The sequence below is a fragment of the Podarcis vaucheri genome (assembly GCF_965113315.1).
Source record: "Podarcis vaucheri genome assembly, chromosome: 12".
Taxonomy (NCBI): Eukaryota; Metazoa; Chordata; class Lepidosauria; order Squamata; family Lacertidae; genus Podarcis; species Podarcis vaucheri.
The window spans coordinates 26,466,033-26,491,602 of NC_138750.1; the positions used below are offsets into that span (position 1 = coordinate 26,466,033).

At 42.6% G+C, this 25,570-nt stretch overlaps 1 protein-coding gene across 1 annotated transcript in view; it reads right to left on the bottom strand.

Moving 5' to 3' along the window:
- CHN2 (chimerin 2) overlaps window positions 1-25,570 on the bottom strand; it is a 146,312-nt gene that overhangs the window by 88,107 nt on the left and 32,635 nt on the right. Inside the window, exon 2 of the mRNA XM_082193503.1 lies at window positions 5,767-5,805. Within this exon, the coding sequence (XP_082049629.1) occupies window positions 5,767-5,805 (39 nt within the window). The remainder of the gene's footprint in view (window positions 1-5,766; window positions 5,806-25,570) is intronic.

Below are 25,570 nucleotides of genomic sequence, written 5' to 3' on the forward strand. Positions count from 1 at the left end.
GGCATCACCTGAACGTATGAAGGTAAGAGGATAGCATTGGGAAAGCCTAATGGCAGCGAAGGCTTAATTTTAAAGCAGCCATTGTTGCTGGGAAACCTGGTAATTGTACAATTTCATTTGGTTCAATGGACTGCAGGATACTCCACTGCTGTTGAAAGTCTGGGAATGGTAGGATAAAATGAACACTGTCACCAGCCTTCAGTGCAACCACACTTTCCTTTCAAGGTATGTTTGAGAAGAGGTAAAAAGCAAAGGACCTCTGGACAGTTAAGTCCAGTCAAAGGTGACTATGGGGTTATGGCACTCATCTCACTTTTCAGGCCAAGGGAGCCGGCGTCTGTCTGCAGACAGTTTTCTGGGTCATGTGGCCAGCATGACTAAACCACTTCTGGCACAATGGAACATCGTGATGGAAAACAGAGTGCACAGAAACGTTTACCTTCCTGCTGCAGCGATACCTGTTTATCTACTTGCGCTGATATGCTTTCAAATTGCTAGGTTGGCAGAAGCTGGGACAGAGCAAGGGGAGCTCTGTGGGTTCGAGCCACCAACCTTCTGATCGGCAAGGACAAACAGGCTCAGTGGTTTAGACCACAACGCCACACGTGTCCCTGTTTGAGAAGAGGGGAACAGCAACAGCAGGTTTAATTCTCCCAAGCACTATTCCCAAGAACTAACTCTTGAGAAAACCCTGAACTTTCTCCAGGTGTTTTCTGAGAATGCTTTGAAAAACCGAGCCAATTATGAATCGAACTGGAGGGAGCTTGCACATCACTAATTAAGTGAGTCAAAAACAGGAAATGATCAGCATGAGGTGTGTTATTGCTGTATGCTGCAGTCAAGTCTTTTGGCTAGCCTGAGGGCCAAACAACTCATTGCACACAAACACGTGTACAGAAGAACCCAGATGTCATTAAAAAAAAAACAGTTTTAGGAGAATAAGATTTGGAGCAGTGAAGCAAGTGAAAGGGAATGTGTTCCTCTTCCCTTGCTCATCATTCCTCTGCTCCAAATTGTGCTGGCAGTGAATTTTCACACACCAATGGGGTTCAAGTGATTTGAATCCCAATGGGGGAAAGGCCCTTCACAAAGAGCCACAGAACAGGGAAGGGCTATGCACATCTTTTGTCACCATTCTAAACTCCCTTTTATAAAGCATGTTCAATATGCAGCAAGCCTCTGATAGGGCGCACTGACACAAACATGCAGTGCACAACATGCTGCTATACCCATTCACGTGATAGCAGTTCCTTTAAAGAAAGGAAATCTAGCAAGCAGGTAGAAGCAGCCTGATACCAGCTTGGTCATTCGATAAGAGCCAAGTTGCTCAGACTGGAGCAGTGATGTTGCTGAGTTTGGAAATGATCACCTATTACTATGGAAACAATAAATGACTTATGGCATTATGGCTAGGGGCACCATAATCTCAGGACATTACAAACCGAACCATTCTCCTTTAGCTTGAACGGCAACAACACCCAAGGAAGGAGAGATGCAAAAAAGAGGGTTGCTCCTTAGTAAATTGTATGCATGGCCAACTAAATATTTGGCCTGTGGTCCCTTTACGAGAAACAGTTATGATGCAGGGGGCAGCTTCTGGAGAGCTGGCTCTGAGGTATGACCGAGGAAGTTTGTTACTACTCTATGCAGGCTCTCAAGCCACTTCAAAAATCAGTTTTGTTCTACCACTAGCTCAGCTTGTAGTGAGTTCCTACATAAATGGCAGAATACAACACATGGTGTCAGAAGATTGATGGGCCATGACCGTCACGCAGAGCAATGTAAGAAATGTGCAACACAGATGCCTTACTGAGAAGAAGCTCAGTGCAAAGAATCCTGAAAATGTAGCTTACCGGTTTCATCACTTTCCAAGGCATTTGGAGACTTGGCAGAAGTCCTGCATGTAGGCACAAAAACTCAAAAGGCACTAGTATAGGGTGGGAGAGACCTGGCTTGGCGCCAGCACACAACATCACAAGCCAGCAGTGCAATGTGGCTGCTAAACAAACTAATGCAATCTCAGGCTACGTTAGCAGAAGCATGGTGCCCGGATCATGGAAAATAATAGTTCCTCTCTATTTGCATTAGTCAAGCCACATCTAGAGTACTGAGCCCAATTCTGGGCACAAATCGCACCCGGAAGAACATAGACAAAGTGGGATGGGCCCAGAGAAGGGCAACCAGGATGGAGGAACTAAATCTTAGGTGGAACAGTTCAAAGATCTGGGGACATTTAGCCTGGAAAGAACAGATTATGGGGAGACATGATAGCATTCAAATACCTGAAAGGCTGTTATGCATAAAAGGTGGTGGTGGTGGTGGTGGTTGCTGCAATTTATTACCCACTACTAAAATTAAAGAAATAAGGCGGGCCCTAGAAAGGTACATCTCAAGTGCCAAAAGCTGGCTGGTTCTGTTACTCCCATATGGCTAACTGAAGGATTGCATTTCCTCATACAAAGCTGCCTGGGCTATGAGTTCTTTAGGGAAGCTCTTCTCTTGGTCCCACCACCCATAATGGCACGCTTGGTAGGGACATGGGAGAAGGCCTCCTTGGCAGCTGCTCCCAGACTTTGGAACTCCATCCCTAGAGAAGCTAGACTGGCCCCCCTCTTGTCTTTTCACTGGCAGATGAATATTTTCCTGTTCCAACAGGCTTTTCGGAACTGACTGTTTTAATGAGGGGGCTGTTGCTGTACTGTTTTTGTTGTGATTGTCTGTATGCTTTTAATAGAACATATGTGTGTGTTTATAGATAGCTATATATAGAGCTAGAGATACGTGTAGTGTTTAATTTTTAAAAAACCTAGGTTTTTTTTTTAGCTGTTCTTATTTTATCTGCAAGCTGCCTTGAGTCCCTGCCAGGGGAAAAGGTAGAGAGTGAATGAATGAATGAATGAATGAATGAATAAGTCTTTGGAGGGTGGTCAGGACTAGAACTACTGAGTGAATATTGCATGGAAGCAGATTTCAGGGAAACATTAAAATTAACTTCTTAATGGTAACAGCTGATTGTATGAGCAACACTTGCAAAGTGGTGGGCTCTTTTTGTGGAAATATTAAGAAGGTTGCGCAGCTGTCAGCCAAGAATGCTATAATTGCATCCTCCACTACAGTTCTTGCATGAAGCAAAGGCTTGGACTAGAAGACCTCCGTGGTTCCTTCCAACTCATAAAGGTAAAGGGACCCCTGACCATTAGGTCCAGTCGTGACCGACTCTGGGGTTGCGGTGCTCATCTCGCTTTATTGGCCGAGAGAGCCAGCATACAGCTTCCGGGTCATGTGGCCAGCATGACTAAGCCGCTTCTGGCGAACCAGAGCAGCACACGGTAACGCCGTTTACCTTCCCACCAGAGCGGTACCTATTTATCTACTTGCACTTTGACATGCTTTCGAACAGCTAGGTTAGCAGGAGCAGGGACCAAGCAACGGGAGCTCACCCCGTCGCGGGGATTCGAACCGCCGACCTTCTGATTGGCAAGTCCTAGGCTTTGTGGTTTAACCCACAGCGCCACCCGTGTCCCATCTTACGATTCTACAATTCTGCATGATATTTCAGCTAGGAACTCCTTGTGGATAAAGCTTTGCATCTAATTTAAGTTTTTTAAAAAAGCAACCCTTTCCTTCATGCCTCTCCCCCTGTCTGTTGCTTCTGGAAGGTTAGTTTCAAGGGAAGGGAAGGAGAAAGCCATACTGAGTGGTTGTGACTTCTATGAGTGCCCAGATAAGATTCAGAAAGAACTACAATGGTACCTCTGGTTACGAACTCAATTCGTTCTGGAGGTCCGTTCTTAACCTGAAACCGTTCTTAAACTGAGGTACCACTTTAGCTAATGGGGTCTCCCGCTGCAGCCCTGCCGCTGGCGTGTTATTTTTGTTCTCATCCTGAGGTAAAGTTCTTAACCCAAGGTACTACTTCCGGGTTAGCAGAGCCTGTAACCCAAAGTGTTTGTAATCCGAGGTGTTTGTAATCCGAGGTACCACTGTATTACAAAGTGAGTCTCAGGGAACTGAGCCATCTCCGGGTCAGAGTCTTGAGGATTTATAGGATCAGGTGAAATGCAACTGACTGGTCCTCTGCGTCACCTGACCATATGGAAGGGTAAAGGTAAAGTTAAAGGATCCCCTGACCATTAGGTGCAGTCGTGACTGACTCTGGGGTTGTGGTGCTCATCTCGCTTTATTGGCCGAGGGAGCCGGCGTATGGAAGGGTAAGTCTCTGTAATTCCTTGTGGCTGACAGCATTGTTGGTGTCTAACTGATTTCATATGTTTCAATTGTACTTTTTCTCGTACTGCCATGTTTGTTGTCCTGGGTTCCTTTGGAGGAAGAGCAACATAAAACAACAACCACCATCACAGCAGACAGCAGCCCAGTGGTAACAGTGGCTCAGAGCCTAAGACAGTTGTGTCTAACTGCCAGAGTTCCCAATTTGAGACTAATGGTGCTTTACAATCTAGTCTGAGTCTGCTCTCAGACTGGTGTCCAGCCCAACAATCTGTGTTTGTAATGTCACTGTACATGAGAAATAACGTAAAAACAACATGACATCTGAACTAGGGCGCAAGGGTAGCATGTGTGGGTGACAATAGTATTTGTAGATTAGAGGTAAATCCAACAAGCTCTAAAGCTGACAGGAATGGCATCTGGATTCAGTCTTTGAAAACTTCTCCTGTGTATTCCATGCTTTCGAATTCTTCATTTTGAATGTGGCTTTCTCCAGCACTAAATATATGATTGACATCCTATTCAATATTCCGTTGGAAGTGGGGGGTAAACAACAACCAGGTTCCCAGAAATTTGTCTTGAATTAATGGTCCAACTACAACCAAAGTTAAGAAAAAGGCAACACTTTCAACATGAAGGTCCACTACAGTTTTTGCCCTGCCACATGGTAAAATGAATGAGGCTTACACACACACACACACACACACACACACACACACACAATTCTTGACAACAGATTGGCAGCATCCTTTTTCTGTTTCAGCAGTACATATAATTAAAACATATACACCATGTGATCTCCTAAGTCTCTAATGACAGACTGTTGTGTTAGCAAGAACAATAAAACGAGCTTTTAAGGGCTGTTCTTAGAATCATGCCAGGACCTGCCCTTGGAGTAAATCTCTCTTTTTTCCCTCTGCCTGCACTCCTGCGCCAGGGATTTTGTGCTGCACCTTTAGTCAATCAACACACTCTTTGTTGCATCTGTTGGTTCCATTTCTGTTTCTCTGACTTTTATGTCCAGTTAATAAGCACCTACGCAATAGCAGTGGCTTAGACAGGTCACCCCACCCATTTCAAAGCAGCTATTCCAAAACTGATGCTTCTTGGCTTTGGCAGGTGGTTGGCAAATGTGGAGCAAGAAGAAATCCCAGCAACCACGTGCAATGCAATCCTACACATGTCCACCTGGGTGCAATGGGACTTATTCTCAGGTAAGTGTATATAAGATTGTTGCTCTATTCTAATTTCATGCCACAAGGCAGGCAACCCTGTACTTAGAAATCCCTTACAGATGCCTTTCTAGTCACTTAAAACCCACTGGTTCCACGTCTTCTCTAGATAGCTTTTAACCTTACTAAAATTGTTATTTTAAAAAGATAATTTTGACTTGGAACTTAAGCACCTGCTCCCATGGTTCCTCTTATCAGTGCTCACTTCCTTTAGGTTCCTCAAATCACACACAATGCCCTTCCAAAGTCTCCCATGTTAGGTCCCCTGCCCTCCTCCCACCCCCAAATTCCAGTTTCTGATACTCACGGTATGATTTCCATATTGGGGGCTGATACTCTTCGGCATCTAAAATAGGGACAAAAGAAAAAAACAGGTCAACCGAAAGCTCAGTGAACCTTTCAGCATGTAACTCCTATACAGAACTGAAGAGAACTAGAAGTTACCATTGAATTTAGCGCAATATATGATATCCCCTCCCTGCAATATTTGTCATTTCATAGGAGTTGTGTAGGTACCCTGTCACAGATAATAATAATAATTTATTATTTATACCCCACCCATCTTTCAACAAAATATTAAAATACAGTAATGCATCAAACGTTAAAAGCTTCCCTAAACAGAGCTCCCTTCAGATGTCTTCTAAAAGTCTGGTAGTTGTTGTTCTCTTTGACATCTGGTGGGAGGGCGTTCCACAGGGCGGGGGCCACTACCAAGAAGGCCCTCTGCCTGGTTCCCTATAATAAGAAATTTAACTGGGAGAGGATCCCGTGCGTCAGAGTATGGAACCTACACTCCCATCACAGCCTCTTAATTACCTCGTGTGGGTCGGACAGATGTTATTGTCAGCCATCTTCCAATGCGCCCCTAGTGCCCCCCCCCGAACATGTCTTGTTTGGATGACCACATCCTGCCAAGGAACCCAAGGTCATATATATCAGAGGGAAGGTGGGAGAGGCCACGGAACGCGGATTGGAAGTACATTTAAACTTCTGTAGCTGCTCATATTTACACTCATGCATAAGCAGCCAGTTTACTTTGCTTCAGCAAAGGTGGCCATTTATTTCTGCTATGGAATCCTATAGGCTGCTTCTGCAACGTGCATCATTATAATGATAAATACAATGGCCGAGTAGACTGTATCATTAATCTAGAAACAATATGCAGGTTAATTAAAACAATCTGATGTTTTCTATTCCTATGCTACTTATGGTAATGAAAAATCCAAGCACATTTCCTGAGCTCACACATATTTGTGCATTATATATACCTACATACACAGTCGGTATGCCGTGCAAGTGATTAACTGCAGTGTGCTTTTAAAAATGAGACTATGCATTTGAGGCAATAAACTCCAGCAATATATAGATACATTTATCATCTACTCCTCCACACAATTCTCCAACCACTTAACTCTCAAAACAATCACTTTAACACTAGACCGCTCTGGCTGAGGCTTTCTACGTTTCTTATAGTCAATGTCTAACATAATTCTGTTTCCCTAATATTTGGGGTGTATCATTAATTTGCAAAATGGATATACTTAAAATAAATGCAGAGTTAACCGTATTTCATCAATAATTCTAAATGCTATACACTGCAAGCTTGATTGGATCTGGTGTTGCTACTGTTCATTCAGCTGATCTTACGTTTATCATTATGGCTTCTTTCTATACAAATAAGCTGTTTCACAGCAATGTTTAATTCCGTTTGTTGCATCTATCCTTCAAAGTAAGGATGGATGGCCAGAAATGACTTCTCCCCCCCCTCCTAATACCCAAGTCTGTGGCATTGGATGCTTATTAAATTATCTTATTAACATCAGCTTTGATCATAGTAACTAGATAATCCTTGGGATAATATTGTATGTACCGGTATGTAAAGACAAATGCGCTGACACATTGTAGAAGTAAAACACTTGTTTTCCCTTGCAGTACTACTGCGTGATCCACACTTTCATTTGCAATCTTACTTCAGGAAACAAGCCAAGTACAATCTTATTATGAAGCCGAAAGAGGTAGCCTTTTTAAGCTAATGAGCATTAAAAGGAAGACGGAATTTTATGAGACTCTCACATTCATATTAAAGTAAACATGTGGGAAACTAATAAAAAAAAGGGGGGCTGGTTTGATAAGCAAATGGCTGGAAGAGTTTTATCTGTATTTTCATATTCTGCTGCAACAGAATATCAAGACTAATGTAGACTATTGGAAAGCTACGTTTGTGAAGATTTGCAACTGCGACACGAATAAACTTTCTGTAAAGCAAAAAACAGAACTGCACATACACAGCTGATACTAAGATGGGAATAGTGACAAATGACACAACTTAATTCTGTTACTATCCTGTTGTGATATATTGTTTTTATTATCGTAAGCAGCCTTGAGAATTCCTAGAATGAAAGGCAGCACAGAAAACTGCTCCATGTCGCTGCCATTGATGCCAAGAGTAGGGGGTACCAGTAGTAATGAACACATCAGACAAAGGGTGGCATCTGACACTCTCTTACTTGGAACCTGAGCTTACTTTAGAGTAAGCACGAATAGGCTATAAGGGTTGATAAATGTGGAGCATGTGTGAATGCTGAGTGCAAGTGGTATGTAAATGACACACGCTTGGACTACTGCAATGCTCTCTGCGTGGGGCTACCTTTGAAGGTGACCCAGAAACTACAACTAATCCAGAATGTGGCAGCTAAGCTGATGACTGGGAGTGGCCGCCAAGACCATGTAACACCAGTCCTGAAAGACCTACACTGGCTCCCAGTACATTTCCAAGCACAATTCAAAGTGGTGGTGCTGACCTTTAAAGCCCTAAACGGCCTGGGCCCAGTATACCTGAAGGAGCGTCTCCACCCCCCATCGTTCAGCCCGGACACTGAGGTCCAGCACCGAGGGCCTTCTGGCGGTTTCCTCACTGAGAGAAGTGAGGTTACAGGGAACCAGGCAGAGGGCCTTCTCAGTAGTGGCGCCTTCACTCCCATCAGATGTCAAGGAAATAAACAACTATCTGACTTTTAGAAGACAACTGAAGACAGCCCTGTTTAGGGAAGTTTTTAATGTTTGCTGTTTTATTGTGTTTTTAATATTCTGTTGGGAGCCATCCAGAGTAATAAATAATAAATTTATTATTAGTAGTACTAGTATTATCAAATTTATGAATGTATGGGTATGCATATGCATCCTTGTTGAAGCTGTCTAATTTTAACATTGCTGGTCTGTCGCTCATTGGCATGCATCCACCATGTGTCTCCAACTGTTCACCTTCACACTTCATGATGTTTAGCACTGCAAACACCAGCATACGCACAGTCCTGATTACTATATGTATTTGCGTGGAATGGTTTCAGATAAAGTATTAAAGGGGAAAGGGGGGAAAAAGCACAGAGATGTCCATAGATACCTGCTTATTATTTACCATCCACTTCAAAATGCTCTGAATTAGCATACAGTGGCATTTGCTTTGAAAGGCAATTATATTCTGAACAATTAAATCATAAGTGAATTGTTTGCTTTACGCTGTGTACTGAACCACTTACCAATTACTGGTGTTTACTATCCCAGTCTTATCGGGACAATCAGTGCAATACATTAAAAATGGCAACTGCTTTAATCCTTTTGTTTGTGTTAGGCTCTCTCATGTATGCATACATTTTACTATCTTAAATCACCAGTGAGAGAGAGAGAGTGTTGCTATTATGTCTGAAGATTGTTTGGGGTATGCATTTGCTACTCTTTGTTTGTTTGATTACTAGTATTTGAAGTATCGTTTCAGAAAGGTGTTCAAACTTTTCCAAAGGGTAAATAACATCAGATGAAAGGAACATTCTTGAAACATCCTTGGAAAAAGTCAAGCTGCATCCCACTGGAGTACAAAATGGAGAACGCTATAATTAATAATTATAGAGGGAATATAAAATCACTACTTGAACAGCCTATAGGCCCAATAATTTTATTACTTCTGCTGATATATCTTGCTCCCCCTGGGATCTTTTGGTCCCAGGAGGACTGAAGAATGGCGGGACCTGGTGGAGCCAAAGTCTTTGAGAGAGGGAGAAGTAGGATCTTGATTTTGGGGAGATAGTTGCTTTTCAGCAAGCCAGTTTCTGGGCCATCTGAGAACCTTGGCGGAAGGACAATTTTAAAATGGAATAAACAATATGATAACCTGACCAAAGGAGAAGGAGAAACCATGGACCAGAGAGCAAAAATGTGGTTCAGGCAAGTATGGAGAGCGAAGAAAGGGAATGAGAGAGTTATTAGAGCCAAGGAACCCGGCAAAATAGGCAAGGTGAAGTGAGGAAATTATCGTGACCTGAATACAGTAAAAGGCTTTGCTGCCAAAAGTCGGCTAGCAGGAAGGGGAAATTTATACAGGGATAGGAAAGGGCACAAATCATAGCGGATTGGGATGCAGCAAGGCAAAGAGCCAGTAAAATGACTTGAGTCCAAGGAGTCCAATGGCTTTCCACAAGGACGCAGCTGCTCAAGGTTCTGACTCCAGCCCAGCTCCTGGAACGCCTGAGATCCAAGCCTGTCGGTGACCGAGGACCTTGGCAAACAGCCATGCACACTAAGAGGCTTCATTCATCACTCCGTCTATTTCGGATGTTCATGCTGCCGCTTGGGTAGCCAAAACGCACCACCCATTCGAAAGCAGCAAGTACCAGCAGACTTGGGGAGACACAAAGGTTTGCAGAAGTACAAAAATAAATGGTGGTGGTGGTGGGAACCAAGGAAATGGAGGAAACCCCAAAATATCCAAAGGAGGACTCAGCATGCCCAGTGGCTATAGAATACTGAAAAGCTCCTGGGGGATTGAAATAGAAAATGGAAAAGAGAGGAACTGGGAGGACTCTACGATGCAACACTACGATCGAATAGGACCACCCTATTCGATTCTGTTTCTATTTATTTTCTAGAACTTCCCAGAAACAGTATTTATTTAGTGTGGGCAATGATCCCCTCCCAGTGTATTATTTATGCCCTATATACATAATAGATTCCTATACGGCCTAGGACCCTCATACCTACGGGACCGCCTCTCCTGGTATGTCCCACAGAGAAACTTAACGGTCTTCAAACAAAAACATCTTGGAGGTCCTGGGCCACAGAGAGGTTAGGCTGGCCTCAACCAGAGCCAGGGCTTTTTCGGCTGCGGCACCGATCTGGTGGAACGCTCTGTCACAAGAGACTAGGGCCCTGCGGGATTTGACATCTTTCCGCAGGGCCTGTAAGACAGAGCTGTTCCACCAGGCCTTTGGCCAGGGCACAGCCTGACTCCCTCCTTTGGCAATCCTCACAGAACTCTAGCCCAATTGGTTGCCATTAATCTGACTGGAATTAATTTTATAATGAAATGATTTTAGGATGTGTATCATTTTATTGTTGTTAGCCGCTCTGAGCCCAGCTTTGGCTGGGGAGGGCGGGATATAAATAAAATTTTATTATTATTTGTTTATTATAGAATTGTAGAGTTGGAAGGGACCCTGAGGATCATCTAGCCCAATCCCCTTGCACTGCAGGAATGTGCAGCTGTCCCTAGCACCTCCCACTGCAGAAAACAGAACTGAAAGAAATGATCTGCTGTAGTTGATAAAATAGGTTGCTGCCAGTGCCTGGTTGCAGGGTGTGGGTGCCCACAGCAATTTATCTGCTTTGCAAATGTGGCTATTTGGCAACCCTTGGTTTAAATAAAGTATGAGCATTTATTCATACAACCACGCTCCACCTTATTGTAGCAATGTTTTCTGAAGAGCGCTATCTCAAATTGTAAAAAGTCTACACATCTGACTACATAAAGTATCAGGCAGAACAGCTTACATGAAACAAATTGAACAGGGGAAGGTTCATGGATGTTTTGTACTTCTTTTTAAAATAGTTTTTATTGATTTTTACATGTTTATCTTCATCACAATAGCATCATCTCGAATATAAACACAAAACCAAATAACCCCCTCCCCACCACAACTACCCTCAACTTCCTCTTCTGGTTTCTTGCATAATAGTTTCCCCTGCTTTTTGGTTATATCTTAATATTGTATTCTCTAAATTATATCCTTTCTTTATTCTGTTTGGTAATTGTCTGGCCACATAAAATATCAGGCAGAACAGCTTACATCAGTGATGGCCAAACTCGGCCCTCCAGATGTTTTGGGACTAAAATTCCCATCATCTCTGACCACTGGTCCTGTTAGCTAGGGATCATGGGAGTTGTAGTCCCCAAACAGCTGGAGGGCCAAGTTTGGTCATCACTGGCTTACATGAAACAAATTTAACAGGGGAAGATTTGTGGATGTTTTGTACTTCTAAAGTGGGTTTTCCTTTTGGGGTGGGAGTATGCGCATAGCAAAAGTGCTCTCATATATCAAGTCCAGGCAGTGACGCTTCTCTAGTAACTTGTGTTTAGGTAGCAGCAGAACTTCACAACGAGAGTACTTCCAGTCCTGAACAGCCGGTACTTTAGGTCCTATTTTTCCCCAATGCATCTTTGTTGTTACAGTGACACAGCAATGTGGTCAAATCTGATTGGCTATGTGCATGACATCATTTGTAGAAAGACAAAGATGCCCTCAAGTAGTAGCCAACTGGGGCAGTGAACAATGAGCTTGCATGAATAGAGATCTTCTCCCCCTTGTTTTCATACCAAAGCTTTGTTTTTTGTGCCAAACACGTTAGCCTCCAAACATTTGGCACCACTCAACCACAGGACAGAAAGAGGAAAACCAAACTCCGTAACACTTTGAAATTATTGTGCTAACCTTCCCCCCAAAAGTATCAACTTTATGACACTTGAAATTGACAAACCATTGAGCAGGAAATGCTATGAAAATATTTTCATAATTCATTGTCAAGCACGGCTGAATTTTCACAGCTAAGAGCAACCATTCTCTATAGCATATACATGCTGCTAATAGTTTTTAATGCAAAATCAGAATTATAATATATCTTATTCTATTAATTCATTTTAATATATGAGTTAATTTAATAAAAAAAAGTTTATGAACAAATTATATTGTGTTTGCCGTCTGCTAATCCCACAGGAAGATATGAGGAATCTGCACCTTAATGGGCTCTGAGCTTATCGTAAGATGATATAAAAATTCCTGCTTAATCTTGTGATTAGGATTTCACAAAATCTCAAAATATTATATGGAAGAAAACGATTACATTTAGTAAACTTTGCTCTTATTTACTGTATGAAATGTGGTTTGAATTAAAAAGGAAGAATTCCTGAAAAGTATTCCAAACTGAACACAACTTCTCTCCCAATGCTCACATTCAGATGTACAGAATCTGTACAGAATCATCCTGAGAATTGGAGCATAAATTAGAATTTGTTTAAGCATACCTTACACAGTTTACACATGGTTCAATCTACCTATCAATTAGAAATTAGAAATTGGGGCCAAATCTACAGGCTTCAAAAGTAAATATGGAACCACGAATACCACTATTGTATAATTTCCAGGAAACTTCATGCTTTCACATTTTTAGAGTGCCCTAGCAGCAAACTGACCGAAAATGATCACAGGGAATATTTCCATTAGAAATGCTGTTGCAGGAACAGTTCCAGTTTCTGCAACGTAGTCATAAGTTAACAAAATGTCCATTTATTTGCCTAAGGGAAGCTGATATGTTCCCTGAAAACTTATTAACCTTTAGCAAAATCCAAATCACGGCTTTCGCTCACTCAGTTGTGCCTGACACATGTCATTTTATCATCTCCGTCACTGGGAACATGTTCACTTCTCCCACTAGTCAAGGGTAAATGAGGTGATCCAGCCCTGTTCCTATAACTGACTAAGAAAAGCAATGCACAGCCTTGGAAAACCCTGACCTGAATAGCTCTTACACTCAATCTTACCTAGACGTACAGCAGTTTTATTCACTAGCAATTTGCAAATATAATGAAATGCATTCAACTTGGAGAAAAGAAACTAGGCTGCCATATTCAGCATGCTACAAACAAACATGAGCTAAAAGACTCCTTATATAGAACAAAAAAAGGAGGGAACTCAACTCACGAGAAATCAGCCATTCTATACTCAAAACAACACTTCTACAAGTGTGGAGTGAAAAACTCTAGACTACTGGCAAACAGGTGTAGGAAAAAAATCACTCAAAACAAGAATACACTGCATCACCAAAAAAGACAGCAACATAACATTCTCCTCCATAGAAATAACCTCAGAATTTGTGGGATTTTACTCCAACCTATACACTTCCCACAACCCACCAGAGGGGGAAATCAAAAAATTCCTAGCAGGACTGACCATGCCAACCTTAACTGATGAAGAAGATTCATGGACAGTCCTATTACACCAGAGGAAATAGATACTGTCCTCATAAACCTGAAACGACTCAAAGCCCCAGGCCCAGAAGGCTTTACAGCAGAATTCTATAAGCAATTCAAAGAACCTCTGATGACCTACCTATTTAACAACATCATAAAAGGGGGCCCCATTCCTAAAACCTGGACCTCCTCCAAAATAGTCTCTATTCCAAAACAACTCAAAGACAGCCTCAAAGTAGAATCATACCACCCAATCTCATTAATAAACCAAGACTACAAGATATTCACATTAATCTTGGCTGATTGCCAAAAAAAAAATTCCTATGCAAATTAATAGCCCCAGACCAGACTTGCTTTGTCCCTGGCCGCAATATAACAGACCCCATTAGGAAACTACTGAATCTGATTGAACATAGCATGGCAACTAACCTCCCACTGACAATTATGTCCCTATACATCCTCAAAGCTTTTGATTGCCTAGAATGGAAATACCTATTAGCAGTGCAGTAGTACCTTGGGTTACATACGCTTCAGGTTTCAGACCCAGAAATATTACCTCAGGTTAAGAACTTTGCTTCAGGATGAGAACAGAAATTGTGCTCCGGCGGCGCGGCAGCAGCAGGAGGCCCCATTAGCTAAAGTGGTGCTTCAGGTTAAGAACAGTTTCAGGTTAAGAACGGACCTCCGGAACAAATTAAGTACTTAACCTGAGGTACCACTGTACTAACAAACATGAAATTTGGTCCCAACTTCTTACTAACCCTCAAACAAATCTACTCCCAAGCCTCAGCAAAACGCAGAACTAACAATATGGACTCTAATATCATAGCAATTCAAAGCAGTAACTAGGCCCTTGACAACCTCCAAAAACCTCCTCCTAACAACAAACGGACACGGCAAGGGGATGGTATCCACAATATACAAAATACTGCTACAAAATCCCACAACCCTTCTCGACATAATCAAAAAACAATGGGAGCACAACATAGGCTATGGAATTAACCCCACCCAATGGACTGGAATGTGGTCTAACCTCTCTTAAATCCATCTCAGCTAAAAGAAAAAAACTCACCCTGAAACTCACTCACAGATGGTACCTAACACCACGGAAACTAGCGCTGACATACCCAGAAGCCTCACCAAAATGCTGGAGAAGCTGCACCTCCACAGGCATATACCTCCACATGTGGGGGGAATGTCCCAAAACCCAACTCTTCTGGACATCAGTCATATAGGAAATATGCAAAATAACTAAGCAAGTATTAGAAGCCACCCCACTGAACATCTGGCCCTACTGAACATCTTCCAAGATAATAATACCCACTCACATAAAGAGCTCATAACAAAAGAGCATTATACATTAGAAGCTGAGGATTAATTCACATGCTTAATTAATTAACTTAACAAGTCTTACCCACTCGTTAAAATGCACATTCATATACAATCACAAAAGGATATGGGGCAGATAAATTGTAACCAAGCAATAGAAACACACACACATCCATATTGCCACTAAACTCTAACTAACAAAGGGCTGGGTGAATTACCAAGTCTTCAGCTGGTATCAAAAGTTCAACAGAATTGGTGCCATTCATATCTCAGAGGGGTGGGAATTCCAAAGCTGGGCTGCCACCAGTGAGAAGGCTTCAGCTCAATGCAGCACAGCCAGGCATGCCTCTCTTGCAGATCTTAGCAACTGGGCAGGTCTACATGAAACTGACTGCACTCTTAGAAATCTGGGGTTCAAGTTCAACAGGGCTTTATAAACCAATACAACTGTGAAGCAGTCTCAGTAGCATATTGGCAGCCAGTGAAAAATGGTTATGTGCTTATGGTACGCTACCCCTGATAGGAAAGCTTGTCATAGCATTCTACTTGCCGCAAACCAACTTCAAGGGTATAGAGTATATTATAGGTATCCAATCTTCAGGTTACCAGCGCATGGGCCACAGTGGCAAGGCTCTATATGTCCAGGGATGGACAAACCTGGTGTACCAGGCATATACCATAGAGGGCACTGGAACCTCCAGAGACACTAATGTATCTAGTGGCACTCCCAGGAGCCCCAGACTACACACATGTTGGTTCAAAAGGACTGCTAGAAAAGACAACCTACCCAATTCTTGGACCTGGTTATGGCCCTCCCACATGACCGCTGTCTTGTCAGAATTCAGCTTCAACTTATTGGTCCACATCCAGCCAAACACTGAGTCCAGGATGTGCACAGCCTCACCCAACTCAGTTGATACAGAGAAACAGAGCTGAGTGTTTTAGAGGCAACGACAACATGGACTTGGCATCTGCTGGCATTTTGGAACATATAATTACCAAAGACACCCGCCTTTGTGCTAACTTTTACTAGAGTTCGGGGTTTCTGGGCTCTTGTTTAGCTGGTGCTACCTACTGCCTATGTTTTTCCGGCATGATGCAAAAACTGCTAGAAATGTGTAATAGTGTGTTTAGTAATGAATGGCAGATGAAGGTGATTGACTACATGGAATGACTGGCAGAATCCGAGACCACGGAGAAGAGTCGGTGAAAGAAGACTGGAAGAAATTCAAAGACTACTTACAGAAACATTGTAAAATTAATGAATGTTAGAAGGATGTTGGATAGAAACTAAGCGGTTTCCAGCTGTAATGCTTTAAGAGATATGAAAAAAAAGAAGAGGTTTCACAAATGGGTAAAAGTTTAATGGTAAGGATTTGCTGAACTAACAAATCGAACTGGAATACAAAGAAGGGAGGTATGAGGAGGTCCGAGGAAATAAGTGTATGGAAGTTATATTATTGAAAATTAATGTGTGTTTTTAACTGTTTTTTATTTTGTATGTTTATTTTTCTTTTTTCTTGTTATATCTTAAAAACTTTTAATAAATATCTTTTTTTAAAAAATAGTGTGTTTAGTAACTTATCTTGTATACCCTGATTCAACAGAAGCCAAAACAAATCTCTCCATGTTTTTAGTCCTGAAATGTAACCTATAAGCGCATCTCAGTGACTGCAATGAAAACAAAGGCTGAAAATTAAGCTCTATGTTAAATTTGCTACGAAAGGCAGAATCTTCAAAGAAAAATATTCAGGCTACCATCCTATAGCGCAGGAATGGTGAATCTTTCATAGCCAGCTTTCTGAGAGCTGGGGGCCATTTTGTTGGAAGAGGAAAAATGGGCAGAAAAGGATGGGTGTGATGGCCTAGGATTCAGACTTGGAGGCTGAACCTGAGGAATCCCAGGCTGCACAGGATTCCTGGCCTCCAGAACCAGCTGAGCCGGGGCTGGGGCTTGAGCCTGAAGGGTCCTCACCTGTGTTGGATCCTCAGGTGCAGGCACCAGCTGAGTCTGCTCTGGCTCCTGAGGTGATGGAGGACCCATTGCCTGCAGGTGCTCCACTCTCAGCCCCGCCAGGGGAAGAGGAGGTTGCCTCTGGGTCCAGTAACCCTCCAGCCTCTCCTGAGCTGCAGAGGCTCAGGGCAGAAAGGCGGAGGGAACTAATTTCCCGCAGGATGAGTGCTCGCCTCCAGGCCAGGAGAGGCGAGTCACCTGTGGACCGGGGCCGTCCTATGCCTCGGGGCAGATAAAAGCCAGCCAGCCCCAGTCCCAGGTTGCGGGAGCAACATTGTTGGTAGCCTGTTCCTGCCTGCACCCTGTCCTGCTCTTCTGCCAGAGTTCCTGACCTCACCCAACTCCCTGCCTTGGACCCAGCTTCTGCCTTGACAGACAGCCTCCATACCGCACCCTTGACCTTGGACTGGACTCGGACCTTGCCGCACGGTTACCCTCGGGACCAGCACAATGGGGCTCTTCCGTCTGCATAATATAGCTACATTTCAGCTGTACCAAATGAAAGGTGTTGTCTGTGGAAAGCCTACTGGGTTGGATAGCAGGGCATTCGGATTCTGGAACTGAGGTTCCCTATCCCTGCTATGACATTTACCTAGATCCTAGAATAAAGCCCCACTGAATGCCATGGAACTTACCTCAGTGCATGGGATTGCACTGTTATATCTGTGCTGAACGTTTTGCTGCCTTATTTTATTTAAGCTTGGTTATGAAACATAAACAGCATCTTTGGGCTCAGGTTTTACTGTTCCTAAAACCGTGTTGCTGGTTGTATGAGAGTCTTATCATCAGCTTGAAAACCCTCAAGATAAGTTAGTAGGCATAATAAGTTGGTATTAACATTTACATCCTTCAGTAATTTGCTTTTTTTTAATGGGCTTGCAAAACTTACAATTTTTGGCTTACCCCAAAGCCTAGCACATTTTCTTGAAGAGTTGCAGTTATTTTACAGGATGTCTCTAAGGCATGTCCTAATTCCGGAGTTCTGTTAATTATCTCCCTAGGAGTGCTGTTCTTGCAAAATAATTAATATTCCAAATATTAAACAGCCTTCTGTTTGAATTTAAAAAGTACTGCCATCAAACAAATCACATTCTGGAAAATATGTCAACCAAGTTACAATTTTTATTAAATTCTAGAAAACAGCAATAACAGCTAAAGAAACTCTGATCATTTCCTCATGAAATAGCATGGAAATTTGTACAGCTAAGCTTTCGTACATCATAAAAAAATCTCAGAAACGATTTTAATTACTCATAAAAGTCTACAAGTATCTTGGAAATATTTTATCAACTAACAGTGCCATCTTATGCATATTCAACTCAGAAGCAAGCCCTACTGATTTCAGTAGGGTTTATTGGAAGTATGCTTGCAAATGCATAGGACTGTAGGTATACCCCTTGCTCTATTTAATGTCTTGCCTAATGAAAACTCAATAGCTTGAGACACTTTTGTAACGTTTTGGCTACAATAAATGTTTTTCCCCCTATAATGGGCTGACATGGCTACCTTTTTCCATGGCTCCATTTTCCAGCTGTGGACAAGAGGTTAGCGCAAGCAAAATGTATTTCCTGACTACCTAATCAAGGCTAAAGATGAGAGGAGGAGGAAGAGGAAAGTCTGTGTGCCCCTTAAGTCCCCCTCTTTTCTTTTGTAATTGTCAGTTGACCAAAACCTCCTAGTGTGTGGCAGGAAACAGTTGAGCTAGGAGGACGAGGAAGTCTCCTCCCTTTTAAGAGGTTCATACCTCCTATTGTTCCACTGAAGGGAACTTCTAAATCATTTCAGGATGTCCTCTTGATCCTGAATGAAGACAGTGGTATACAGATAGCATCATAGGTAAATAGACCTGGTGATACATTTTATACCTTTTAATGGCTACAAACATTTTATAATTTGCCCATATGACGTTACCATATATGAGAGAGTGCTGGAGGGGAAATACCGTATTTTTTGCACCATTTACAGATGGGTAGCCGTGTTGGTCTGCCATAGTCAAAATAAAAAAATTCCTTCCTGTAGCACCTTAAAGACCAACTAAGTTAGTTCTTGGTATAAGCTTTCGTGTGCATGCACACTTCTTCAGATACACAGAATGTATCTGAAGAAGTGTGCATGCACACGAAAGCTTATACCAAGAACTAACTTAGTTGGTCTTTAAGGTGCTACAGGAAGGAATTTTTTTATTTTTGCACCATAACACTCACTTTTTCCCTCCTAGAAAGTAAGGGGAAATGTCTGTGCGTGTTATGGAGCGAATGCCTACGGGTGGCGGGGGGGGGGGGATCTGCTGCAGTCATGAGCAGAGGATCCATGGTTCCCCTTCCTTCCCTCCTCCGTGGCTCGCTTTGAAACAGCAAAGCGGGAGAGGAGCCACTTACACAGGTGTAAGCGACTCCTGTCTGGTTGGCTGCTTTAAACTGTGCTCTCTGTCCCTCTCTCCTCCCCACTCAGCTCGCTAAATAGCAGCAAAACTTTTCAGCTCTCTAAGCCGGGGAGGAGGGAGAGAAGCAGAGCCTGCTTGTTTTAAAGGAGCAAAGCGGGAGAGGAGAGGAGCCTTCTCCCCTTATACCCCTCTTCTGCATTATTAGCAGCATCCTTCTCCACACACCCCACGCTGCTCCTTGTCCCTTGAGTGCTTTTCCTTCCCTCCCCACTTAAAACATGGTTACAAAGCACGGATCCACATGGATCCTCAGGATTTTTGCATTGGGCTACCCCAAACTCACTGTCAGATCACATGTCTGTGGCCACAGCATGAACCACAAAAATCATACATCCACTGTTTCGTTTAGAATATTTTTTTTCTTGTTTTCCTCCTCTAAAAACTATGTGCGTGTTATGGTCAGGTGCGTGTTATAGAGCGAAAAATACGGTAGTTAAATAGGCTGCATAGACAGGACCCAGGGGGGTGGAGTCAGTGGGTCTATAAAGGAGTCCTGAGAGGAGTACTGGAGTTAGTTCGTTGGGAGTTGTGGGTGGGTAGTTGGTTGGTTTGAGTGGGTTGGCTGGTTGGGAAAGGCAGTTGGTAATAGAGAGACAGTTAGGGCAGTTGGTCCTTGAGTGTGGGGTGGTAGCAGAGATAGAGAGAGAAACATAAGACTAAGAAAGTAAAGAGGAACACTGTTTGGAATGCTGTAATAGTTTTGTTTTAAGTCTGAAATAAAATACACTCTTCTTTATGAATTGAAAAGCTGACTGAGACTGAAGTGATTTTACCAGGGAGGACCTGGTTGGTGGCAGCGGATTAGTGGTGTACGGGTCAATAGTCCGTGAGACGACCGGGGCTCCGTACGAACGCCACAGCCCAAAGGCAGCATGTTTAGCTGCCTCACTCTCATAACAATTTGGCTTTTCAATGTTTCAAAGCAAATCTCTAGACCCAAAGCTTTCCAAACTTGTTGGTGACAAACAATTTTAGACGTGCATCATTTGGCAACATGGTAATTCAGTTTTGCTAGCAAACCAGGGGTTAAACTAACCCCTTTCCTGTCCCAGAAGGAGTGCAGGGAGTGTTTCCACGACACACCTACACACTGCAGCCGACACACGCACAGTTTGGAAAGCTCTGCTCTAGACAAAGACTTATCCATTGAACATGTTTAGACTAACTAGTGGAACCAGGAACAAGGGCAATTTTAACTTTTTTTATTTTATTTACTGTGTTTTTATATAACACCTTTTCTTCAAAAGGTTCAAAGTACACCCCTCCATTTTAACCTCACAACAGCCACGTGAGGTTGGTAAGACTGAGAAAGAGGGAGGAAGGGACCCAAGAACATCCAGTGAGCTTCATGACCAAGTTGAGATTTGAACTTGGGTTTCCCAATACTCTAACCACTTACAACACAATGGCTTAGTCACAGTCAATATGCCCCCAAAGTATTGCCCAGGTGCCCAAGTATTGCACCAAGGTGCTGATGGACTTTGCTGAATACTATAATTAAAAATCATGTTTGAGAAATGTTTGACGAAATTCATCCCAACAGCATTAGCAAGCTTTTCATAGTTCACTTCTACCTCTACCCACGTCACCATGGTAATGAAAAACCTCCCCTTTATGAATTAGCGATAGACTTCTCTTTTCCTGTTCTCTATCTTAAAGGAGTCCAGTAACCCCCATTCAAAGAGCTACTTCAGTAAATGTAGATCACGATACCTGGCCCAGGGCAGTATTGCCAGGGTGGAATTGACTTCACAGTGAAGTGTTCTAGGCTGGTACATCAAACTGGCTTATAACTACAGCTACTCTTTGAGCCCCTGGCAGCTGCTGGTTTTCAACAGCTCATGCAAGCTGACTTTCAGCTGTGCTGCAAAGGGCTAAATTATCTGCGCAACTGCTGATGCCATATGCTGAACTCAGCATGGATCAGCTTTTGGCACTTAGTCGCTATTGCAACTCAATGCCCCAGAGGGAAGACATAAAGAATCATTTCCTGATTCCAATAATAGAAAAGAACTTCAGTGGGAATAAAGAGCCCTAACTGCCCATTCTTTTATCATTGGCTATGGATTGGATCAAGCCATGGCATCATTAAGCAATTTCTACTTCTATTCATTATTCAAATGGTTTTGAAATTCTATCAAAAACAAGTCATTATCACCATCTTTTGATAAATGTATCTGATGACCTTTCAGGGAAAAGACATTATTTTGAAGTATGATTATGCAGTAGGCCTTACGTACAGACCACTGGCATGCTCTCTCTATGCTGAAGTATTTTAAAAGGTCAACACTCATAATTCTTTCCATGTATTCTACCAGAAATACAACAGAAATTAGTTTGGGAGAAAATGCAGGATTCTCCGCCGACTAATACTGTCTAATCCTATGCATGTCTACTCAGAAGGAAAGGCGAATGAGTTCCCAAATGGGTAGAGAGGATCATAGCCTTAACGTGAATATGTGGTTTCTTGCTCTGCCGATGATGTCATTTGCATATTAGACAAAAACATGAAATGCACTGGAACCAGAAATTCCAAAAGCACCTGTTATTTTCACAGCATTTAATTCCTTCCCAACTGATGTAACGGAATAAATTGCTTTCTTACTTGTAACCAAACTAATAATCTCAGCTGAATGTAAGCTCTAGATAGCATCAAACCTTTCAATATTACTAAATGCTACACACCATGCTTTAAACATTGAAATATGAGAAATAAAATATGACCTTTTCAAAACTAAAGGTCACATGTACAGAAAATGGTCTGATACACAACCACTGCTTCCTAGTGCAATCCAAACTGTCAGCATTGCAGTAGACTGAATGATACAAGAATGCACGGGGTCTTTTAATTTATGCACTCCTCACTAATGTGTTTAAGTGAAATAAATATGTTTTAGATAGCAATGAGGACATTTTCCTCAAGGGCAGTTTCAGATTATCCCAATAGAGCTGGCTGCTTGATGTACGTACAGAGATCCTGTCTTTTCCAGACACTTTTATTCCCTGGGGAAACAGGGAGGAAAAACGTTTTCTTGCTTTGCTATACTTTATTAAATTCTGCACTCATATAGAAACCTGCGCTTTGGCAACTGTTCCTATGAAACCTGTATCAGAAGGGCAAGGGCTAGACAGCAAGCAGCTTCCTATGTACACTGCCACAGATACATGGTGTACAGCACCAGTGGTCTTGAAAACTGTGGAGATTCATTAGGGAAGGATTGCCTGGTCTCTGCTCTTTAACGCCACCACTGCAAATGACCAGGGGGCGAAATGGCAGTTTCCAGGAAAGCAGACATCAGGTAACCCAGGGGCCCAATAAGCCTGCTAGTTGCTCTGTAGCCAATCAGAAGCTGTGGAAGCCCCGTCGGACGTTTGGGTTCCAAAATAACGTTTGCATACTGGAACAATCACTTCCAGGTTGGTGGCGTTTGGGAGCCAAAACGTTCAAGTTCCAGGGCGTTCGACAAACAAGGTACGGCTGTAGTCCTGGTTAGAACGGCTACAGGTTATGGGTGACGATTACAGTATGGCCTCATCCCCACACCTGCTTGTCTATGCTTAGAAAGCACAGATCCAAGCTAGTTTGCCCCCCTGTTTTCCCTGAAAAAAACTGCTCTTTAGCACTGAATCGGAGCAATCTGGAGAAAACCCAAATTGATGTTTGCTTCAATTCAGCGGTAAAGTTCAGGTTTTCCTGGGGGAAAGCAGTAGAAGCAGGAGTCTGGATGACCCCTAAGTTACAGACGGGGTTGCAGTATGCTGGAAGAATTAGGTTTGCATGCTGGGAGTCATCCGGGACCCAGCGTTGCTCCTGGAGAGCCAGGTAGAAACTGAGGTCAGGAGTGCTGGTCATAGCTTCAGTGTATGTGCTAAATCACATGTTCCTGGAACAGGAGGGCTTTCAAAGGTTATCTGCTGATACAAAATACTGCAGCTAGAGTTTGATGGGGAGCAGGTTTTTGGGACCATGCAACTCTGTTATTACGCCAGCTTCACTGACTCAAGATCTGTTTCTTAACCTAAATCAAAGGGCTCGTAATTAGCACCAAAGCTCCTAAACAGTTTAGGACTGGAAAACTGGTTGCTAAGATCACTCCTAGTATAATATTAGAATTTAGCAGCCAAACAGGAAACACAGGCAAAGTCACCTCTGAGCGGCAGTTGTAATGAGGGTTCAATACTATGTTGGCTCAGTTCAATACTGTTTAGTACTCTCAGACATAGGTGACTTTGGTTAGCAATGTCTCACTGCATTTACGAAATCCGAGCTCTTCATCAGAATGCTTAAGAAGATAAAGGCTTCATTGCATATTTTGCTCATTTAGTATCATCCAAACTAATCCGAGCTTCCTAAGCACAGCTCTGCACTCTTCCCATGTCCAAGTGAGCTTCTTCCCCCCTGATGCTTCCCCCATGGAAACCTGCTCTTTAATGTTCTTGGCAATCTGCAGAAAACTCAAATTGCTGTTTGTTCCAATTCGGCATTAAAGAGCAGGTTTTCCTGGGGAAAGCGACAAAAGAAAGTAAGTTTTCGGAAACAGACTGGGAAAGTGCAGACCTAGAAAGCATGGGTCAAAAGTGTGGATGAGCCCTAAGTCAAAGATGTTGTGCTCTACAGATTGGGGTACCTTTTCATTTTTTAAAGAAAGCATGTGTAAATCACCACACCTTACTCCTTTATAGATTTCTAGCATCACCCATTTAGGCAGCAATGTAAAATTGCATAGTCTTTTTTCCAGCCAGATCAACTGATGTGCCACAGTGCTTTGACTCGTTAACCCTCATGATTTTAGAGGAGGCTTATGGGTGGTGCTTGTTGAAACATATTACAGCTTCCACATTCCTCTCTCTGTTAAAAGGCATTGCTTTAATTCTAGGAGACAAATAAGAAGAATAAAAATGCACCCTCTGACCAAATAACACTGTGTAGTTGAAACAAAAATGAAATGTACTGGGCAATCCTTTCCAAACATGATTTCCATAAACCTGATTAACACAGAGGCTGAAAAGAAGAATGTTGTGTGTGTGTGTGTGTGTGTGTGTGTGTGTGTGTGTGTGTGACGGTAATGGGTAATCAGAAATCAGAATAAACGGGAAATGAACTGCCTCAGGTAGGTGCACTGTAAGAAAACGAAGAACTGCAAGGTGTGTGTGGCTCAAGTAGTTTCAGAACCGCAAAAGCAGGTCTGAGCTAGAACATCCTGGTAATGTTTTGCTGCCACGTTTTCCTAAAATATTTGCCTTCCATTTGAAAGCTTGAAGCTCTTCCGTTTATTTTAGCCGAAGCTTCCTTAACAAAAGGAAACCGTCATGTACAAAGTAAATTAAAAAGCACAGGCTGCATAATATAAATAAATCTAATTACTGCGCTGCAGTGTGTGCTGCATAAATTCTTCTACAATTCGCTTGTACTCACTCTGCACTTCTGATCTCACAATTAGTGCAGTCGTATTATGCTTCCCTAATGCAGACATTAAAGAACAAATAATAGACTTGAATGTAAGTGCTGCTTGTACAGGAAACTCATGGGGGAATTCTGAAGTGAGTCTATTATAATCCACGCTCACAACATTTTATTAACAGTTAAGAATGGAAATAAAAAGTTCAAGACAAATTGTCCTAACCATATCATTCAGAAATTTATAGATCCTGACCTAGTTCTGTAAGTTTGGTTGTACTACTGCTGCTGTTAACTGAATTTATATCCCACTTTTTCTCCAAGTACAGTGGTACCTCGGGTTAAGAACTCAATTCGTTCTGGAGATCCGTTCTTTAACCTGAAACTGCTCTTAACCTGAGGTACCACTTTAGCTAATGGGGCCTCTCACTGCTGCTACGCCGCTGCATGATTTTTGTTCTCATTCTGAAGCAAAGTTCTTAACCTGAGGTACTATTTCTAGGTTAGCGGAGTGTAACCTGAAGCGTCTGTAACCCGAGGTGCCACTGTAGTCCAAAGCATTATATATACCGTATTTTTCGCCCAATAGGACGCACTTTTTCCCCTCCAAAAATAAAGGGGAAATGTGTGTGCG